Below are 20,529 nucleotides of genomic sequence, written 5' to 3' on the forward strand. Positions count from 1 at the left end.
GGAATAATTCTGCTAAAGGCTCCTTTAGTTTTAAAACCACTTTAAAGCAAGTATGTGATTATATACACTTTCACTATTTACTAAATGCAACCAACCAACCTATCATAATAGATGAAAGTAATGCATTCTTGTCATTGAACTTAATGCACAGTATTCTAAATTAATTGCCTCATGTACTCCTAGAAAATTGCTTACCTGGTACCTGAATAGTGGTGTTGGGCTTTTCTTGAGTTTGTAGCCTATAAACCAACATGTAAGCATTTCGAGAGCAGTGAGTTCCTTTGCCACACTTGGGTTTACGTGTCTGGGACTTAGAAGGTTCTGCTGAGATAAGAGAAATGAAAGGATGACAAAATTAGAACGCCTATCGTTTGTTCATTATTTTGCATGGAAGGGGGATGAGGAGAGTCATAGAAAACAATTCCTATAATACAAACTCAAGATACTTTGAAAAGCAGAGCAGGTTAAGGATTTGGCACTGTCACTGCAGCAGCCTGGGTCACTAACTGTGGTGCTGGTTCAATCCCTGGCCTTGGAACTTCCAGGTGGCTAAAAAAAACCCCAAAAAACAACCAAAAAACCCAAAACAATATAAATTAAGTAGGCTCAATTAAATTTCTCAATGTTTAAACCTGTTGTTAATCCATCTTGTCTGCATATTCCATTTTTAAAAACTGAAACTATTTTTCCCGATGACCTATCTGAACCAAAATACTTAATTGCCCAAAGAAACAAAACGGAATGTTCCCCCCACAATGAAATGAAATACCAAGATTAGCCAATAAGCATTCGCCCATAAGCATTCCATTTGCCAGTGAATTCGGTGGCAAATAGAAAACAACATCTTCAAATTGAGTTTGATTTATCCCAGGACAACCTTCCAAGGAATATGAGGCCAGGACATCTTGGAGGAAATCAATGACCAGACCCTCACTTCACTATGTACTTTTCTAAAATTCATCTGTCTCAAAGTTGAGGTCCCACTGATGGTTTCCTCCTTATCTTTCAGTCTCCCACTTTACAAAAGAAAGACACAAATTAATTCTTACTTTGTGACAAAAAAAGACCCATCTCATAAAAAGATAAATTTTGCTGTGTTTAATAAAATGTATAACATATTGGTTTGATCAATTATGTAGTGATAATTAAAAAAAAAAAAGAAAGAAAAAAAGAAAGGAGTTCCCGTCGTGGCTCGGTGGTTAACAAATCAGACTAAGAACCATGAGGTTGTGGGTTTGATTCCTGGCCTTGATCAGTGGGTTAAGGATCTGGCATTGCCGTGAGCTGTGGTGTAGGTTGCAGATGTGCCTCAGATCTGGAGTTGCTGTGGCTCTGGCGTAGGCCGGCAGCTGCAGCTCCAATTAGACCCCTAGCCTGGGAACCTGCATGTGCCACAGGAGCGGCCCTAGAAAAGTCAAAAAAAGACCAAAAAAAAAAAAAAAGAGAGAGAAAAAAAAGCTCAATCCAAAGGAAATTTCTAACTATTTGGAGCTTTAAGTTAGAGAAAACTTAGTATATTTCATTAGAAAAACATTCTGCAGGGTCAGTGTAATTGAAACACTGGTATGGGAAACCATCTGCAAAGTGGGATCTGAGCGGCATCTGTGACCTATACCACTGCCCATGGCAATGCCGGATCCTTAACCCAGTGATTGAGGCCAGGGATGGAATCCACATCCTCATGGATACCGGTTAGTCAGATTCGTTTCCACTGAGCCACAACGGGATCTCCTATAGGAGAACTTCTAATGTGAAAGTCTGGCTTGAGCACCACAAAGAGCATGAAAGCCCAGCACACCTCCCACTTTCTCTTTTCCAGCTTCACTGAGGTCTAATCAATAAAAATGGTATACATAAAAAATAAAGAACACTTCAAATTACAAGAAGAGAGCTACCACATGAATACCTGCAAAGATTACCCATGCCTTGAAAGTCACCCCAACTGCCTATACCTCCACCTTGGGAAAGTGGTTCTGATCCTTTAAGAACCGTTGCAAGGGAGTTCCTGTCATGGCTCAGCAGAAATGAATCTGACTAGCATCCATGAGGACCCAGGTTCCGTCCCTCAGTGGGTTAAGGATCCGACATTGCTTTGAGCTGTGGTGTAGGCCACAGACATGGCTCAGAACCCCCTATGTTGTGGCCGTGGTGTAGGCCAGTGGCTACAGCTCCAATTTGACCCGTAGCCTGGGAACCTCCATGTGCTGTGGGTATGGCTGTAAAAAGACAAAAAAAAAAAAAAAGAAAAGAACCCTTGCAGGACACATAACTATGCCCATTCCTTTTCTCTTTTTTGCATCCCATACCTCGAGCCTCACCCTAAAATGACAGGGATGACTCAAACAAGATTGCTCCTAATGGAAGACCTGTCCACTCCATTAGGCAATATATGGGAATTTTGGCCCAAGAAAACTGCGAAAAGAGCTACACACTAGAATATTATTCAAGTATCTTTTACAGCAGACCTCATTGCTACCCAACAGAAAGCAGCTTATTCCGCAGAGGCACCTGCTCCGCACTTTAGAAATGGGGTAAGACTAAGATACTTCATAGGAAGAAGCAGACCTTGTCCTGGAAATGATGTTCCCCTGCCATACTCTACTTCCCCCAAATCAATGTCCTGACCCAAAGAAAAGGACTATGTAAAGCCTGCTATATTAAATTGACTACTTATTATTTTTAGCTTAATACTGACCAACTTCTATGCTTAGCTGCCCACAATCAACTTGGTAATTGAAAATTATACATAGGCCTTCAAAACTGTCCTGAAGACATTATGGAAATCATTTCTAGCGCAAAATCATTTTTTAAAAATTCAAACATTGATATAAAAGATATTCAGGGACGTCATATGTTTAAGAAATGCAAATATCCTCGAAGAGTCCGTAACAATTGTGGGCCATAATAAATGATCATAAACAATTCTGGTTAAAAAAAATTGTATTTTAAAAGGGCACTCACAACTTAAAGGTTTTACCTAGATCTTCCTCAATCCCTAGTTGTAATTTCTTGCCCTCCATCTTTTCTATGTCTTCGTCATTAAACTTGTACCATTCGCCGGACTGCGGATCCTTCACGTGGGCGATGTAGTGACCAGAGTAAGCGCTCACGCCTCTGTGTATGAGGACTGCACTGAGTTCATACACATAGGACCCACCTAGGGGAGGAGAAAGGGAGAACGTGAGGGAAATTATGGATAACATTTTTTCTTCTTATAGCCTGAATTACAATGACTGCATTTATTTATGCATCTGATATTATTCAAAATACGTCACCTAAGAATTTAAAAATTTAGTCTTATAAAGTAATGCAGTGATCATCTTAAGCAGCCCACTGTAGATGCAAAACGTACGGAAGGAAAGCTATGGCATTCTGGGCACTTGGGGTTAGGAAGCTACTCTGCAGGATATGTTGCCCTTATGCATAAACTGGAGGAGCCGTATGCCTACAAAGATTCGCCTGATCACGGAGTTTCCATCATGGTTTATCAGAAATGGATTGGACTAGTATCCAAGAGGTCTGGGGTTTGATTCCTGGCCTTGCTCTGTGGGTTAAGAATCTGGCATTACCGTGAGCTATGGTGTAGGTCGATTGGCTCCTGCGTTGCTGTGGCTGTGGCATGGGCCAGCAGCTACAGCTCTGATTCCACCCCTACCCGGGGAACCTCCATATGCCATGGGTGTGGCCCTAAAAAGACCAAAAAACAAAAAACAAAACAAAAAGAATTGGCTGATCAATTTGTTACAAAAATTAATGATACAAACTAGTAATTGCAAATCTAAAAGGCTATTGTTTCCAGAATAAAGAAAACATGTCTTTGCTGTACAGCAGAAATTGACAGAACATTGAAAATCAACTATAATAGAAAAAAAAAAATGAAAAAAGGAAGCATGTTTTTAAAAAATTAGAGGGAGTTCCCTTTGTGGCTCAGCAGTTAATGAACCTGACTAGAATCCATGAGGATGCAGGTTCCATTTCTGGCCTCGCTCAATGGGTTAAGGATCTGGTTTTGCCACGAGCTGCAGTGTAGGTCATAGACACTGCTCAGATCATGCCTTGCTGTGGCTCTGGCATAGGCCAGCGGCTGTAGCTCTGATTCAACCCCTGGGAATTCATAGCCTGGGAACTTCCTATGATGCAGGTTCAGCCCTAAAAAGCCAAAAAAAAAATATATATATATAGAAATCCTCTTGTGGCTTAGTGGGTTAAGGATCCAGCCTTGTCCCTGCAGTGGCTTGGGTTGCTGCTATGGTGTGGGTTCAATCCCTGGCCAGGACATATGGACATATGTCATTAAGTTAAACTGCTTTCAAAATAGGTATAGACAGGAATTCCCACTATGTCACAACGGGATTGATGGTGTCTCTGCAGCATTGGAACACAGGTTTGATCCCTGGCCCAGCATAGCAGGTTAAGGACTTGGTGTTGCCAAAGCTGTGGCATAGGTCACAACTGCAGCTCACACCTGGCCAGGGAACTCCATATGCCTCGGGGGAGCCACACACACAAAAAAAACACAAACATGTAGACAAGACAAATAGAGGAGTTCCCTCTATGGCCCAGTGGGTTAGGAACCCTATTGTAGTGGCTAGAGTGTAGGTCAGCATAGGTTATAGCTGAGGCTCAGATTCAATTCTTAGCTGGGGAACTTCCATATGCTCTTGTGTGGCCAAAAAAGAAGCTGATGCAAATTTGTTTTGTTTGGGGTTTTTTGTCTTTTTACCTTTTTTGGCATGTGGAGGTTCCCAGGCCAGGGGTCGAAATGGAGCTGTAGCCATTGGCCTATGCCACAGCCACAGCAATGCTAGATCCAAGCCACCTCTGCAACTTACACCACAGTTCACACCAACACCGATCCTTAACCCACTGAGCAAAGCCAGGGACTGAACCCAAGAATTCATGGATACTAGCTGGGTTCATTAATCCCTGAGCCACGATGGAAACTCCGCAAATTTGAATTTAAGTAATTAGGAATGTCATTTCACATATTGGATGAACGAATCCAATTAATAATCAAAATTGTTAATTTTATTGGTACAAATTTGAAATTCTCCAAAATAAAAAGGTTGAGAATACAGTCACACCTAAGGTGTTTTTCTCCAGCGTTACTGGCCCAGTTGAAGGAGCAGAGGAGACAGATTAAGACTTCACCATGGGTTAGGTTTTCCCTGGCAATATCCCATGAGGCAAAGCGTAAACTAAAACATCATGTTTAGGGGTGCAAGCTCAGATAGTGAAACGCTAAAGCAAAAAAAATAAAAAAGGAAGTGACTGCTATTAAGAGTCACATTATTGACAGTTCTCCTGTGGTGCAATGAAGTAAAGATCTGGCATTGTAACAGCTGTAGCTCTTGTTACCACTGTGACACAGGCTCAATCCCCAGCCCAGGAACTTCCACATGCCACATGCATGGCCAAAAAAACAAAACAAAACAAAAAAACAAACAAAAACAAAACAAACAAAACATCTTTATCTTTTAGATCTTTTCCATTTGTGTGGTTACATGTGTATGGACACATATAAATAAGATTATAAAAAAATATAAATACTGGTTATCTGGGAGACTGAATTACAAGAGCTTTTTATTTATAACTCTTCCCTATGATTTCTGAATTTTCCTATTACCTACTATAAAATCTGTCAACTGTAAAAGGTTAATTTGTTTCTAGTGTTCTGCTTACGAGGCAATCCATTTGTATGGCAAACATTACAACAGCCTGTGAAAGACAGGCCTATACTTACAAACTACTGAATTAATTTTACCAGTCATAGGTTATAATTCTAAAATAAGAATTTTGGGGGGAGGAGTTTCCATTGTGGCTCAGCAGTAGTGAACCCAACTAGTATCCGTGAAGATGCGGGTTTGATCCCTGGCCTTGCTCATTGGGTTAAGGATCCAGCTGTGGTGTAGACTGCAGACACGGCTCAGATCTGGCATTGCTGTGACTGTGGCATGGGTAGGCAGCTACAGCTCTGATTTGACCCCTAGCTGCAGGTGTGGCTCTATAAAGAAAAAAAAAAAAAAAAAGGAGTTTTTTTTGGCTGTACCCAGGGCACATGGAAGTTCCTAAGTCAGGGATGGAATCCAAGCCACAGCTGTGGCAATGTTAGATGCTTAACCCACTGCATTAGGCCAGGGATCAAACATTCACCACCACAAAGACAACAAAGGATCCTTAACTGCTATGCCATTTAAAAAAGTTACACTTAGTAAGCCAGCAAACTAAAAGTAAACATAAATATGGGGTTTTTTTGACCTGTTACAGTTAAAAGTTTACTTTACAGCATAAATTGGACAAATATAATAAATTTAGTAACAGTAACTATTCAAAACCACAGGCTGGCGTCAAGGAAAATAATAATTCTACATCTCTTAGATTTGTGACCCCAAGAAACCACTGAACTATCAAGCTTCTCTAATTTGAAATAACTACCTAAACAAAGGAAGAAGGAAGCAAACTACCATATAAACTGCAGCTAAATTTATTCATTAAGCTAAAGAGAACAGCAACAAAGTCCAGCAGCAATGTCTACAGTAGTTTATTTCTTCCAGACATGTCAATTTTAAACCAAAGTACTGATTAGAGTATCATACATTTTAAGGCTTAAATATATACATAACTTCCTCAACCTCCTCAATCATTTCTTTGAAGGTTTTACTTTATGGCTTGTTTGTTTTTTTCATTTTTGGTTTTTTTTTTTTGTCTTTTCCTTTCTAGGGCTGCTCCCGTGGCATATGGAGGTTCCCAGGCTAGGGGTCTAATCGGAGCTGTAGCTGCAGGCCTACGCCAGAGCCACAGCAACACGGGATCCGAGCAATATGTCCGAGTTCCACTATGGGAACTCCTATGGCTTGTTTCTATAAGCTGCCACCAGAAACATTTTATGGATAAAGTTTGAAATAATTTCTGTATTAAATTGTACATTAAATCTGTACAATCTTAGGAAAAGTAAAATGATTTTTCCACCATGAGGAGCAGAAACCAAGGGCAATCCTGTTTGAGACTCACAAAGGGCCAAGGTGTGGGGGAGAGATAAATTAGGAGTTGGGAGAACATATACACACTATACATAAAATACATCAACAGCAATGACCTACTTGGAAAAGGATTTGAAAAATAAATATGTTCTATATAACCTACATGGAAAAGGAATCGGAAAACACACACACACACACACAAACCGAATCACTTTGTTGTATACCTGAAACTAACACAACACTGTAAATCAATTCTACCTCAATCAAAAAAAAAGAAAAAGAAAAATCATACTGTTTGGTAAGGTGAAGCCTTCCAAAAGTAGTACATTATTAGCGACTATACCAAAGCATCCTACAACTTATCAGTGGTCATAGATATGAATAATTACAGCATAAATATTGGAACTAGGCCGCCTAATGTCTCTGACAAAAAAACTTTTTGAGAAAGATGGAGTTCTCTTGAGGTGCAGCAGGTTAAGGATCCGTCATTGGCACCGCTGTGGCTGGACTCAAATCCCTGGAACAGGAATTTCCACATGCCATGGGGGGCAGACAAAAACAAACAAGTGAGTGGTGGCAGCCAGGAGATCCTTGATTTGGGGAGGAATTATAGAGTATTGAGGCTAAAGTATCAAGAGTGAGTTCAGGAAGAACAAAATATATTTTTCATTTTTTTATTCTTTTACACCCTTAATTATATAGGTATTGACGAACCATCTAATCTTTATTATGTAGTCACTCACGTAAAATGGAAGTAACATCTCAGCTTGCCTAAAATGCCCTTCTTCCCAGAGATTAATATAAAATTTAGTAGTAAACTGCTATTCTGTAGTCAATACAAGTAGATCACTAGTCACAGTCTCTGAGCATAATTACCGCTGCTTGGTATAAATATTACCTTTGTGTTCCACATAAGGCTCCATATCCAAAATTTCTGAGAAGCCAATGTAGGTATTCAGCTTTTTCTTATGTCCAGTTTGCCTAACCAAAAAGAAAGCTAATTGTATTTATATGTAAAACAACCATAAAACAATGTATAAGCTCTATCAGCTATTTATTAAAATAGCAGCTAGGTAGATTTCACTTAGCAATCTTGTTCAAAACATTAATACTGCCTTAGAATTGGGCAATAAACAACCAAAAAGCTAAAAAGTATGATTTTAAAGTGCTAATTCCAGACAGCACATTTCCAGAGGCTTTATTACAAAAGAAACCAGATGTTCCTGCCTTACAGAAGAAATGCACATGTAAAAACATTGCCTGACTTATAAAAATGAAAGACATATCCTCATGGGAACAGTGCAGGGTGGTGGTTGAGTAATACTGTAGTGAGCAGAAAATTTACTTGAGTTCTTATATGATAATAAAGAATGTCAAGGTAATTCAGTTCCTACCTAAATGTTTGCTTTTCCTTTGAAGTTTTTAGTAATTCTTTCAGAAAAAAAAATAATCTATTTTTCTAGTTCTTTTTGTTTGTTTTGTCCTTTTGTCCTTTTAGGGCCGCACCAGCAGCATATGGAGGTTTTCAGGTTAGGGATCTGATGGGAGCTACAGCTGCCGGCCTACGCCCCACAGCCACAGCAACTTGGGATCTGTGACCTACACCACAGATCATGGCACCGCCTGATCCTTAACCCACTGAGCGAGGCCAGGGATTGAACCCGCAACCTCATGGTTCCTAGTCGGGTTCGTTTCTGCTGCACCATGATGGGAACTCCTCTAGTTCTTAATTATATATGACTGGCTCTTTAAGAATATTAGGAAAAATCACAAAATACTGGCATTTCAAAATGCAAGCTCCATCTATTAACTTTCATCCCCAAATTCTCTCTCTTTTTTTTTTCCCTCTTTTGGCCACCCCGTGTGTTTTTGAGTTCCTGGGCCAGGGATCAGATCCGAGCCACAGTTGTAACCTACTCAGCAATGCTGGATTCTTTAACCCACTGTGCTTGGCCAGGGATCGAACCTGCATCCTGGTGCTGCAGAGAAGACACTGATCCCATTACGCCACAACAGGAACTCCTCCATCCCCAAATCTTGAATTTCAAATTTGAAGTATTGCACTGCCTTATCTATCTGTAGTAAAATCTGTACATATAAGTCCACAGTGATCAACAAACACTATGAGTTGCACAATTTACCTGTCAAAGACAAAACGCATTAGCTGTAAGTTCAGAGTACAAGGAAGACTAAGGAGTCGGATCTTCCTTGTTGCATTCTGTTTGCTTTGACAGTTTTCACAAAAGTATCGATTGTCTCCTTCTAGTTTTTCTTCCTGATCAGGAATAAGATGTATTAGTTTAAAAAAAAAAAAAAAAAAAAAAGATGGAAAGATGTTTAAGTGATCAAATCTCTGATGCAAATTATAATTTCATTTTATTCAATAGTCTATTCAAGCTATTTAAGATCAAGTTATAAATAATGAACAACACACAAGATTATGAGCTTAGCAGTGACATTACTGATTTGAATACAATGATTTAAAACTGACATTTCTCTTTCCAAAATGTGTGATTTTTAGAATACTTGTTTTAGGTTCTTTTTCCTGATAATCCCATTTCTGGGAATTTTAAGGAAGTAGATATAAAAAAAGAGATCATTCTCACTTTGATGCAGCAAAATTAATTTAGTTTTCTAAATTAGTTTTTCTTTTAGCTGTTTATATATTTTGGATATTAACCTTTCACTGGTCACATAATTTGCAAATATTTTTTCCCACCCAGGAAGTTGTCTTTTCATTTTGTTGGTGATCACCTTTGCTATGCAAAAGCTTTTAGGTTTAATTAGGTCCCATTTTTTAATTTTGCTTGTTTCCTTTGCCTTAGAGTCTGATCCAAAAAATATTGCTACAATTTATGTTAAAGAGGGTTCTACCTATATTTTCTTCTAGGAGTTTTATGATTCTAGTCTTATATTTAGGCCTTTAATCCATTTTGAGTTTATTTTTGTATATGGTGTGAAAATAAATTTTAAAATATTGAAAACTACAAGTGGAAACTACACATGGGCATCGCAATACAAAATTATATACAAATTCATACACACATACAGTTAAAATTACTGAAACATGTACATGACAAAGTGTGCAGAAAAATTCAGTATTAGAGCTAATGGTGGTTTCTTTTTAAATTCTTCCTTTATGCTTTTATAACAGCTTTTTGGTTCAGATTACTCTAAGTAATACGATATTAGTGCAACCACTTTTTGATGTAAAAAAAATTTGTATTGAACATGTTATAGTTCTCATTAAATGAAAAAGTAAATTAACCTTACAGTTTAATTACATTTTCTTATTCTCTTAACCTCCAGTCACACAAGACTTCCCACATACATAACTCTATACATAAAATAACCTGAAACAGCCAAAAATTACTTTAAGATGCAGCCTACTTCAATACTGTATAGCTTACAAAGTTTCTTCTAGATCATTACAGATAACTCACATATTAAAAAAACTGAAATGAATTTATCCATTAAATTAACAAAAAAAATCAGAACAGTATTTAAGTGTTAATAACAGAAACAATGCACACACCAAAATTAGAATATACCTTCAAAAATTCCGAGATACAATCTGTCAACTGTTTGTGGCCTTGGATATTTAACTCCAGTTCATAAAACTTTGATAAAAGCTTAGATTCTCTGCCACACTGATTACAACTATAATAAAAGAGAGTGATAAAGATCAGAATAGGAAAAGCGTTAAGGTTCTACTGTATCACATCCTGGAAATACAGAAATAAGCATTTATTACCTTAGTTCTTTCATAGCAATCATTTGTGCTATGTGTATTCAAAAACTATATAAAAACAAATTGATTGGTGAGGCCACATCTTTTATGATTACAAAAATGTTTCAGCGTTATTTTATTCCTGCTCTTAATATTCCAGTTGGATCCAATCTTAGGCTTTCAGCCTATACCAGCCATAAAATAAATAGCAGGAGCTTAGCCAGAAACAGTTCCCAACACCTGGATGGGTTCAACTGCAATTATCAAGTCAGTTGTTTACATGTTCCCATGGAAATGTATTACTATAAATACTTCAGGTCCCATGATAAGCCACTAAAGCCAAAACCTGGAACTGAACTAAAAATGAGAAGACATAGGAGCAACCGGACTTAGAATAAAATGTATCATGAAAAGCAGAAACATACTTACACTGTTACATAAGCATACTCCCCACAAAACTGCTGTTGGACAATGTTTCGAACATCTGGATTCTTTTGTTTAGACAAAGTATCTTCCAGGAGAGACATAAAGAGCTTTGAAAATTCTTGTGCATCCTTCAAGTTTGGGTTTATAAGAAAAAGAAAAAAATCATATTGCTTTTCTACTTCTGTTACAAACAGTAGAATGTTAAATAACCCAGAAACTATCTGGACTTTGAAATTAGCATATTTCTTGGCAGTGCCCAAGGTATGTGGAAGTTCACAGGCCACAGCAGCAACCCAAGCCACTGCAGTGATAATGCCAGATCCTTAGCCCACTGCGCCACAAGTGAACTTTTAATTACCATTTTTGAACAAGGACTAGAGCTGTGCTGAATCAGCTTGTGCCTACATAGGTATTTTCAGAAATGGGATCAAGGAAAATGTGTAATATACAGAAGAATAAATGTTCCTGTTCAAAAACAGAAAAAAACTAATTTAAAAAAAATTTCATTTCCTTCTATAAACATTGTAAGGAATACTTTTTATATTAAAAAAATAAAAGGCTCTTACCTGCTGCTGCCCTGTGTCCAAACCCAAGGCTTTTACAAATCCCGATGGATCAATGTATCGCCTATTACTGTTTTGCAACAAGGCAAATAAGTACTGGAGATGCTCACAAATCGTCTGAGGCTCATAGTCTATTAAAGAAATGTTTTTTAAATCTGTTACTTTTTATTTTAATAAAAAAAAATTGTTTTGCCTTTTTTTTTTTTTTTTTTTAAGGGCCACACTGTGGCATATGGAGTTTCCCAGGCTGGGGGTCGAATCAGAGCTATAGCCACCAGCCTACGCCACAGCCAAGCTTCATCTGCCACTTACACCACAGCTCTCAGCTACACCAGATCCTTAACCCAGAGCAAGGCCAGAGATTGAACTTGCATCCTCATGGATACTAGTCAGATTCGTTTCTGCTAAGAAACGATGGGAAATCTGACTATTATTAATTTTTTTAGGGCTGCACCCAAGGCATATGGAAAACTCCCAAGCTAGGGGTTGAATCGGAGCTGCAGCTGCCAGCCTACACCACAGCCGCAGCAATGCTGGATCTGAGCCAAGTCTGGGACCTGCACCACAGCTCACACAATTCCAGATCCTTAACCCACTGCGTGAAGCCAGGGATCAAACGTGCATCCTCATGGATACTAATCAGGATCGTCACCACTGAGCACAACAGGAACTCTTAAAATCTTTACTTTTTTAAAAAATGGATTCCTCCTCATATGAAAACACAATTAAACACCCTTCTTAGTTTGGGGGGGGGGGGGAGATGTGCTTGGGCTGTGGGATGGAAATCCTGTGAAATCAGATTGTTACGATCATTATATGACTACAGATGTGATAAAAAAAATTAAAAAAAAACACCCTTCTTCCAAACTATATTTGTATTTATTTTAGTTTTTAAACTTTTAAAGAAACAAATTAGTAATCATGTCTTTCTGCAACAGTGAAACAGCCGTGGCTGTCTATCTATACCTCCCAAAAGCAAGGGGCTATACATGTTACAACAATAGCAATCCTGACTATAGTTTACAGAGTGTTGAATCACACTGAAATGCTCAGTCCTATAATAAAAACTATACTATATTTACCACTTGCATGAAATAGCCAATAGTTTTGTATCCTTTTTAGGGCTACATCTGCAGCATATGGAAGTTCCCGGGTTAGGGGTTGAGTCAGAGCCACAGCTGCTGGCCTACTCCACAACCACAGCAGCATAGGATCCGAGCTACATCTGCGACCTACACCATGGCTCACAGCAATGCTGGATCCATAACCCACTGAGTAATCCCAGGGATCAAACACACCTCTTCATGGATACTAGTTAGGCCCATTACCACTGAGCCATAACAGGAACTCCCCAAATACTTTTAATATAATCTCATTAATGTGAACCTGCCACAACCAGAGCAAATGACTGCAATCTCAGGGAACAGTGGTTTAAACATGAAGAACGTAATGATTTTAGTTTAAAAATCCTAAAAAAGGTAAGAGTTCCCATTGTGGCACAGTGTTAACAAACCCAACTAGTACACATAAGGATGTGGGTTTGATCCCTGGCCTTGCTCAGTGGGTTGGGGATCCAGCTTTGCTGTGAGCTGTGACATAGGTCGCAGACTCAGCTCAGATCTGGCATTGCTGTGGCTGTGGCGGTGGCAGAGGCCAGCAGCTGCAGCTCTGATTCGACCCCCTAGCCTGGAAACATATGCTGCAGTTGTGGCCATTAAAAAAACAAATAAATTTTTTAAAATTTACAAAACCTAGGAGTTCCCATAGGGGCGCAGTGGTTAACGAATCCGACTAGGAACCATGAGGTTGTGGCTTCGATCCCTGGCCTTGCCCAGTGGGTTAAGGATCTGGCGTTGTCATGAGCTGTGGTGTAGGTTGTAGACGAGGCTCGGATCCTGCATTGCTGTGGCTCTGGCATAGGCTGGTGTCTACAGCTCCGATTAGACCCCTAGCCTGGGAACCTCCATATGCCACGAGAAGCGGCCCTAGAAAAGACAAAAAGACCAAAAAAAGAAAAAATTTTTTTACGAAACCTAAAATTTCGCTTCCAGTTTCTATGAGTAGGGGAAAGGTATGCCAATAGTAAGCATGGATCTAAAAAACTTCATTTCATTGCTTTTTAGCTCCAAATCTACCCTTCTTTGCCAGCTTTGTGCTGAGATGAACTCCTTGCCATCTAGTGCAAGGTTGAGCCTTGTCAGCAGAGGGCGCTGGGGGGTTCAGTAGTGCCTCTCATCAGGCTCTGAGGGCCAAAGCTCTCAGGGCTCCAGGTTCTTTCAGCCAGCAGCTTTCCCAGCACCTCCTCTAGTATCTTCAGTTCGCTGCGTCTGGTGAGGCACTTCCTCCTGAATAACCACCTTGTGAACGACCTCCTGGACACTCTCTTAGGCACCCCCCCCCATCTCCCTGAGGCCAGTTTCCAGCGAGGAAACCCACTGAGGCACCCTAGCCCCTTTTGGGCCATCCGGTGAGCACGGGCAGTGCTTTCTCCAGTGAGGTCTCATCTCAGTCCTGGTCGGTGGGGGTGGGGGACTCTTCCTTGCATGATCTTTTTCAGTCCTAGGGGTAGTAGTTGGCCCCCACATCTGCTTGACAGATTTTTTTTTTGTCTTTTTTTAGCCTGTAACCTACACCACAGCTCATGGCAACACCGATCCTTAACCCACTGAGCAAGGTCAGGGACCAAACCCGCAACCTCATGGTTCCTAGTCTGATTCATTAACCACTGAACCACGACCGGAACTCTGGCTTGACAGATTTTTTAGACAGTGTTTTTTCAAGTCCTTTGAAATTCTTACTAACCAATTCTCCCATTACTCTAAATTCCTGTTAATAATTCTTTCTCTGTTCAAATCATTGTATAGCTTGCCTCCTGAATGGTCTGAGTGCTTTATCTCTTTGCTACCTATTCTGAAAGGAAGTCAGTATTTCATTTGTAAAATAAAGATAAAAATCTTACTTCCTGGGGTGCAAGAGCTATACAGGATGTTAAAAGCTGTTCAAGTTAGGTTTGCATCTACTCCAACTTTCTTATTTCACAGGTTAGATAACTTATCCTCTACTGGTTTTCCTAACTGTAAAATAACGGAGTAGTGGAGCTAGAACCAGAGCTCAGATCCCACCATTTCTAGCATAAACCCTTTTCACTGCACTGTGCCTGTTAATAGCACCAGAAATGCACATTCTTTTTTTTTTTGTCTTTTTGTCTTTTTACTATTTCTTGGGCTGCTCCCGCGGCATATGGAGATTCCCAGACTAGGGGTCAAATCGGAGCTGTAGCCACTGGCCTACAACAGAGCCACAGCAATGCGGGATCCGAGCCGCGTCTGCAACCTACACCACAGGTCACGGCAATGCTGGATCATTAACCCACTGAGCAAGGGCAGGGACCGAACCCGCAACCTCATGGTTCCTAGTCAGATTCGTTAACCACTGCACCACGAAGGGAACTCCGAAATGCACATTCCTATCAGAGATCAAGGTGAAGGATTGGTGAAATATGAGAATCTAAGTGTTTAGAAATTTTTATTTTTATTTTGTCTTTTTTTAGGGCTGCACCCGTGGCATATGGAGGTTCCCAGGCTAGGGATCGAATCGGAGCTGTAGCTGCCTGCCCACGCCACAGCGATGCTGGATCCGAGCCATGTCTACAACCTACACCACAGCTCACAACAATGCTGGATCCTTAACCCACCGAGTGAAGCCAAGGATTGAACCTGTGTCCTCATGGGTACAAGTTGGGTTCGTTAACCACTGAGCCACGACGGGAACTCCCAGAAAAAAATTTTTTTAATTATTTTTTTACAGTTGCGACCTGTGCCACAGATAGGGCAACGGCAACAGCAGATCCTTAACCTGCTGTGCATGGACGCTTCCAACACTTTTGGAAGATACATATTAAAACTGTAACACCCAAAGAAGGCCATGGTACAGCGTTTTACAAAACAGAAATTTAGTTTCACTTATTATTTAGCTGTCTTCTCATCAGTGAATTTATAATTCAGTAAAAAAAAAAAAAGACTAGAAATTAAAAATGATCTGTTTTTCATTATTCATCCTTTACATACACTAATTCTTTAAATAGCTACTACTGGAGTTTGTCGTGGTGCAGTAGAAACAAATCTGACTAGGAACCATGAGGTTGCGGGTTCGATCCCTGGTCTTGCTCAGTGGGTTAAAGGATCTGGCTTTGCTGTGAGCTGTGGTACAGGTCACAGACGTGGCTCAGATCTGGCATAGGCTGGCAGCTACAGCTCCGATTAGACCCCTAGCCTGGGAACCTCCATATGCCGCAGATGTGGCCCTAAAAAGACAAAAGACCAAAAAAAAAGACAAAAGAGTCAAGGGTTCCAAACCTGGATCTCGCAGACCTGTATATAATCTTAAAATACTCACTTCCTCTACCCCCCAGCTTTGAGGGAAAAAAGGCTGGTTCATCTCATGGAAGTTTCATCTCAAAGAGAATAATATCTAATTAGAAATATCAATTAGGAGTAACAATTCACATATGCCTGAAGAAAAGTAAATAATTCCAGTAGGAACAGTTTGAAACTGACTTCTAAATTTGCCAAGAGTGTAGTTGCTTATTAGTAGCTTATTTTGCCAAGGTTGGTTAACTTAATCTTCATTTTGGAGGGTATTTTTGTTAAAACCACCTATTTGGAAATCAGACAAAAGACTGGTGGGAGTTTTCTTGTGGCGTAGCAGGTTAAGGAGCTAGCATCACTGCAGTGGGCTTGGGTTCAAGCCCTGGCCCAAGAACTTCTAAATGCTGTGAGTGTGGCCGAAAACGACAAAAGATTGGTTACATGAAAGTATTAAGTCTCTCAAACTAGTTAGAACAGTAAAAAGCTCTCCTGCTTTACTGACTGTTGCTTTTGTTTTCTGGCTGCACTCAAAGAGAATGTGGAACCAGAGGCACAAGAGTGGCCCAAGCTACTGTAGTGACAACACAGTATCCTTAACCAGCTGCGCCACAAGACAACTCCTACTGACAGATTTTTATCAACCACTGCAATCACAATGTATTACACAGAGAAACTGTGGTTGAAGTTTCCTCTGTATGGTTGGTTCAAAGTGGTTTAGCTGGCAATATGCTCACAAGCGAGCCCTCCCCAAGGCCTTGCCCACTAACCTTTCTCTTCCTGGACACCATCTCCCATCATGTAGTCACTACAGGTACTTGGACATAAGTAGAGTGCCTGCCGAAGCTCCAGGTTGAGAAACCACACTTGAAGAAACGTGTTGACATAACAAGTAGCTCCAAGGTTAGTGAGGCCCACAAATGAGTTCTACAAAAATACAAAATTTACAGTTATAGCACCAATTTCCTTTAAAAAAAAAAAAAAACTCTTAAGAAACATTTTTTTTAATTGAGTAAGAATGTGCTAAGTTGTTTCAACCAATACATCCCCATAAGCCTGTCCTGGAAAAGCTTAGGGCCTATTGTCATGACATCCCCGCTGGGGTTAACCACGGGCAGTAGGAGAGACTTCGGACAGCACCACAGTCCATCTTGAGTCTTCGCGTCATCTTCTACTCCATCCGCTTAAATCTAAACATAGAGAACAGTGGCCTCTAGCAAAGATCAGTTTTCAACATGTGCATACAGGTTTTTCATTTGCTATATATCTTCTTGAGAGTTCTGTTTATCCTACAGATGTGGGAGATGGGGCGCACAGGGCATTGATTACAGCTTTTTCCAGAGGCTGAGAATTCCTGAACTTACCAAAGAATCACTCCTTTTAAGAGAAAACTACGCCGCTCTTTTGTGAACGCCAGGCTTCATGGTTAAAGTATTAATGTGTATTACCAAAGGAAAAAAAGTAAACCTATCAGTTGTATGCATAATATGTAAAAAGATAAACCCCCAAAAGCAAAGTCATATCGTTATGGGAGCCTGTTGCCTTTATTTACCACCTCCTTTAAAGAGACTTAAAAAAGAGTTCAAAATAAAGCATGCGATGTTAAAGCAAACATAGAATCACCGTTTAACTAAATTATTGACTTACTGGATTACACAGCTACCTGTTTTAAAGCATATCATTAAGAACTGTTCCAATTCAAATGGTTTAGAGTCTTAAATTCCACTACTGATCTTAAAGCTTCATAGGTTACCTGAAATGAGGAATTGTTTCTGACCAAAGGCACAGAACAAAACACAAAAGAATGCTGTATAGAAATCTCCTTAAAAATGATGGCTTACCTTTTTTCTCCTCTCACAGTTGGGGTCATCAATGTTATGAAAACTATTTTCATCTATCTCTCCTAACCAAATATGTTCGCCAATCCCAACCAAGCAATTCGGATTTCCTTTGCAGTTTCGTCTATGAAAAAATATTGTGTAATTAAAAAACACCATAGTTCCGTAAGAAACATGTAAATTAAAACTATAATGATACCATTTTTTTGGCTATGCCTACAGCATGTGGAAGTTCCTGGGGCAGGGATAGAATCTGTGACACAGCAGTGACAATACTGGATTCTTAAACTACTGAGCCCCCAGGGAACTCCCAAATGATACTATTTTTAAAAATTTATCTCTCATCTATTAGACTATAGAAACAACCAGTTTGTGAGGCTGTGGGGAAATAACTCTTTTACTGCTGATGAGAATGCAAATTTGTTAAAACTCTTATAGAAAGGAATTTTGCAGTTGCTAAAAAAACCCACATATTTAGCTATATTTTGACCTAACCATTTCATTTCTAAGAACTCACCCTGAAGATATACCTCCAACAACACAAAAACATATATACTAGGTTATTCATTACAGCATTGTATGCAAAATACAGGAAACTACCTATATGACCAAACACAGGGAATCTGGTACTTCCACACAATGGAGTACTACACAACTGTGGCAGGAAAAACATATGACAATCTCTATAAACTGAGGAAGAGTAATTTCCGGATTAGGAAATCAAAAGCAAAATGCCAAAGACAAACTACAGCATGCTACTCTTTGAGTGGGTAAAAGCTGGGGATGTAAAATACGCATGGGTCTGCTCATCTGCGCCCAAAGACCCACAAAGGATAAATCAGAGACTAGTGAAAACTGGTTACCTAGAGTCTGAGGAGGATTAGGATTAAAATTTAAAAAAAAGAAAAAAAAAAAACCCAGATTCGTGACACTTTTCTGAATACACTGTTCCAATAACCTGCTGAATTGAGGCCACATGAATGTCATACGCAAATGAGTAAGGATGGAGGGAACCCCACACTGAACAAATTTCAATAGATAACATACTTATACTGAGAGGAAGAGGGTGAGGCTCTGACCCAAGTGACTTGAACTCAGTGATTAGCAATAAAGACAAAAGGAACAAATACCAAACCTTAATAGCTTCTTTTTCACACATACATGGGTCAACAATTCTGAAACTTTCTGCACCCGATCTGAAATTGAATAAATATATTGGGGATAAAGGGAATCAGGTTTTGGAGAGGAAAGTTATAAATTAAGACAGTAAGAATAAAATTAACCCTGCAGAGGAGTTCCCATCATCGCTCAGCGGAAACAAATCTGACTAGTATCCTTGAGGACGAAGGTTCAATCCCTAGTCTCACTCAATGGGTTAAGGATCTGGCGTTGCTGCGAGCTGTGGTGTAGGTCATAGATGCAGCTTGGATCTGGCGTGGCTGTGGTGAAGGCCAGTGGCTACAGCTCCAATTTGACCCGTAGCCTGGGAACCTCCATATGCTGTGGGTATGGCTGTAAAAAGACAAAAAAAAAAAAAAAAGAATCCGACTGCAGTGGCTGGGATCACTGCAGAGGGGCGGGTTCGATTCCTGGCAGCTGCAGCTGGAGCTGGATTCAGTCCCTGACCTGGGAACTTCCATATGCCAAAAGTGCAGCCAAAAAGAAGAAAAAACTATTTGTCTATCTGAAATTTATATTTAACTGGGCAGCCTAAACTGGACAGCTTTTTGTCAGCTGAGGGCCTTAGAGCAATAACATGCGCTCACCTAGCAACCAGATCTTGATCTTTCTTTCTCTTTTTTCCCCAAAGACAGGCTTTACCGTCATTGCAGAGGAAAGGGTTCTCAAGCAGATGTTGATTTCTAAATATTCCCCACTCTAAGAATCCAGGGCTCCTTGGAGAGATGGCCAAGTTGAAGGCTGGGAAGGGAAAGTACAAGATGTACATAGAACATCTTGCTGTACCCACAAAGTAAGGATGTACTCAAAGAATAAGGGGCACGTGTTAAAAGGAAGAGCTTGAGGGAGTTCCCGTTGTGGCTCAGTGGTTAACAAATCTGACTAGGAACTATGAGGTTGCGGGTTTGATCCCTGGCCTTGCTCAGTGGGTTAAGGATCTGGCGTTGCCTGAGCTGTGGTGTATAGGTCACAGACACAGCTCAAATCCCATGTTGCTGTGGCTCAGGTGTAGGCCGGTGGCTACAGCTCCGATTAGACCCCCAGCCTGGGAACCTCCATATGCCGTGGGAAGTGGCCCTAGAAAAGGCAAAAAGACAAAAAAAAAAAAAAAAGAGCTTGAGTTCCCACTATGGTGCAAAGGGATCTCTGGAGCGCTGGGACATAGGTAGGTTAAGGATCTGGCCTTGGCACAACCGCAGCTTGGATCTGATCCCTGTCCATATGCTGCAGGGTGGCCAAAAAAGATAAAAAAAAAAAAAAAAAGGATGAGCTTGAAGGGGGCTCCCAGTGGCCAAATTTGGAACAACCTGAGCAAATAAGTGATGACTGGATTACAACCTGCTCAATAATGTAAGACTCCAGTGAGACGAAAGAGGATGGATGGATGAATGAGAAATCGTTTCCTTAAAGAAGGAAGCCAACTATCAATGTGGAAGTAAGGACAGAATA

The 20,529-nt window shown here is 40.1% G+C and overlaps 1 protein-coding gene across 5 annotated transcripts in view; it reads right to left on the minus strand.

Moving 5' to 3' along the window:
- Positions 1–20,529, minus strand: part of USP48 (ubiquitin specific peptidase 48) — a 63,499-nt gene that overhangs the window by 33,123 nt on the left and 9,847 nt on the right. For 2 of the 5 annotated variants that reach the window (XM_047792328.1, XM_047792330.1), the window contains exons 2-10: positions 17,905–18,025; positions 16,834–16,990; positions 11,703–11,830; positions 11,140–11,264; positions 10,532–10,640; positions 9,122–9,255; positions 7,879–7,961; positions 2,978–3,157; positions 196–324 (exon numbers count right to left, since the gene is read on the minus strand). In XM_047792328.1, the coding sequence (XP_047648284.1) occupies positions 196–324; positions 2,978–3,157; positions 7,879–7,961; positions 9,122–9,255; positions 10,532–10,640; positions 11,140–11,264; positions 11,703–11,830; positions 16,834–16,990; positions 17,905–18,025 (1,166 nt within the window). Of the gene's footprint in view, positions 1–195; positions 325–2,977; positions 3,158–7,878; positions 7,962–9,121; positions 9,256–10,531; positions 10,641–11,139; positions 11,265–11,702; positions 11,831–16,833; positions 16,991–17,904; positions 18,026–19,036; positions 19,098–20,529 lie in introns of all 5 variants that reach the window. The other 3 variants (XM_047792331.1, XM_047792329.1, XM_047792332.1) reach the window with 2 other exon arrangements.

This window comes from Phacochoerus africanus, chromosome 8 (assembly GCF_016906955.1).
Source record: "Phacochoerus africanus isolate WHEZ1 chromosome 8, ROS_Pafr_v1, whole genome shotgun sequence".
NCBI lineage: Eukaryota > Metazoa > Chordata > Mammalia > Artiodactyla > Suidae > Phacochoerus > Phacochoerus africanus.